The sequence below is a fragment of the Archocentrus centrarchus genome, chromosome 11 (assembly GCF_007364275.1).
Source record: "Archocentrus centrarchus isolate MPI-CPG fArcCen1 chromosome 11, fArcCen1, whole genome shotgun sequence".
Taxonomy (NCBI): domain Eukaryota; kingdom Metazoa; phylum Chordata; class Actinopteri; order Cichliformes; family Cichlidae; genus Archocentrus; species Archocentrus centrarchus.
The window spans coordinates 32,712,738-32,714,527 of NC_044356.1; the positions used below are offsets into that span (position 1 = coordinate 32,712,738).

The 1,790-nt window shown below is 40.9% G+C and overlaps 1 gene segment (V, D, J or C); it reads right to left on the reverse strand.

Moving 5' to 3' along the window:
• Positions 1–422: 422 nt before the first annotated feature.
• Positions 423–917, reverse strand: LOC115787748 (Ig kappa chain V region 3381-like). The segment is given in 2 exon segments: positions 423–754; positions 862–917. Coding segments are annotated over 2 exon segments (384 nt in total).
• Between the last annotated feature and the right edge of the window lie 873 nt (positions 918–1,790).

Sequence of the window (1,790 nt, forward strand, 5' to 3'; positions counted from 1 at the left end):
CTTTCATCCTGAGTGATCTAATGTTTCTGTTTTTGAGTTTTTAAAATTTATTTTTGATCTTAATCTAATTTTAAGATCGAGTTGAATATTACTAGTACAATGTAGGGCAAAGGTAAGGTCAAAGGTCAAGAACAAGTTGTTAATTATCACATTTGTGGTGGTCTTTATGGACTGGAGTCAGTAATAGACATGGATACTAGAAGGATACCACTGGATATTTACATCTTTAACTTTTCATTTTTTAGTACATGCTCATCATATCAGGTGTGTGTGTGTGTGTGTGTGTGTGTGTGTGTGTGTGTGTGTGTGTGTGTGTGTGTGTCCTCAGTGAACTGTATCAGTCTCTGCAGTAGCTTCCAGCTGCAGCAGTCAGTTCACTTTCTGTTCAGTCTGACTGAGGGAGGTTTTTGTACCACTGTTTTTCACTGTGTGAACACATACTGACTGTTAGGAAAGTGCAAACTCTGACAGTAATAAACTGCTGCATCTTCAGCCTGGACTCCACTGATGGTCAGAGTGAAGTCAGAGTTTGATCCACTGCCTGTAAAACGAGCTGGAATCCCTGAATATCGAGTGCTAGCAAAATAAATGAGAAGTTTAAGAACGCCTCCATCTTTCTGTTGGTACCAGGCTAAATGGTGGTTGTTGCTCCAAACATAAACATCCTGACTGGTCCTACACTTGATGGTCACAGATCCTCCCACAGCAGAGCTCACTGCTCCAGGCTGAGTCACTGTGATCTGTCCTCTGGACTCTGAGGATACAGAGACACAAACATAAAGCAGCTTGATGGTTTTGTCAGCTTCATTTCAGAGGGACAGATGTTGATAGAGGAGAGGAGTTTGATTCTCTGGACTTTACCTGTGAAGCAGCAGCAGAGGAGAGTCCAGATGAGGACGCAGATCAAAGTCATGTTTTTGATGAGGACGATTTCTGTGGCTTCTGTTGTGATGAAGGACAGCTGTCAGTCATCCAGTGTTCAACTCTCAGGACTATAAACTCTGGGAGAGCACTGGAGCATGGTGCTGCTGATGCAAAGTGGCTCTCTATGGAAATGAACTGTTTGTCCCTGTTTTCTTTTTCTTTGTTTGTTTGTTTCAGTTTAAAGAAAAGAATGAAAAAAAAGGGCAAAGTGACAAAATCAACAAACACAGAGTTAAATTTACATTTTTATTCGTTTGGATGATCATTTTACACAACATTAAACTATTTAAAGGTTGGGAAGAGATGTAACTGATATAAAATCATTCACTGCTAATTTAACAGTTGTAAGTTTAAATTCATCAGTCAGCAGTGGACATTTGCTCTCTGACTGTTTCTGAGTTTCTTTTTTTCTAACATTTACTCTTTAAACTGGTTCATAGTAACATTGATATTAAACTATATGTCATGGCCGGGGAGGAAACAGGCGAGGAATGGCTGACACGAAGGACTCCAGAAGTCAGCGTAACTTAAAAGGGATTTATTTAAGCAGGGGAAAAACAAATACAAAAATCTTAGAAGGGAGACGACGGGCAAACACAGGGAACACACGGGCACACAACATCAACGACGCGACAGAGAACAAATGAAAACTGAGGGCTTAAATACACAATGGGTAATCAGGGCAAGAGGAAACAGCAGGGAACAACAGGTGAGGCAAATGAAACTAATCACACGGGGGGAAGCAAAACTAGACACGAAGCACAGGGAAATCATACTGACAAAATAAAACAGGAAGTGATAAACCAAGGAACACGCAGACGAGTCACAACACGGGGAACAAGACAAACATACTGGGAGGAGAAGCA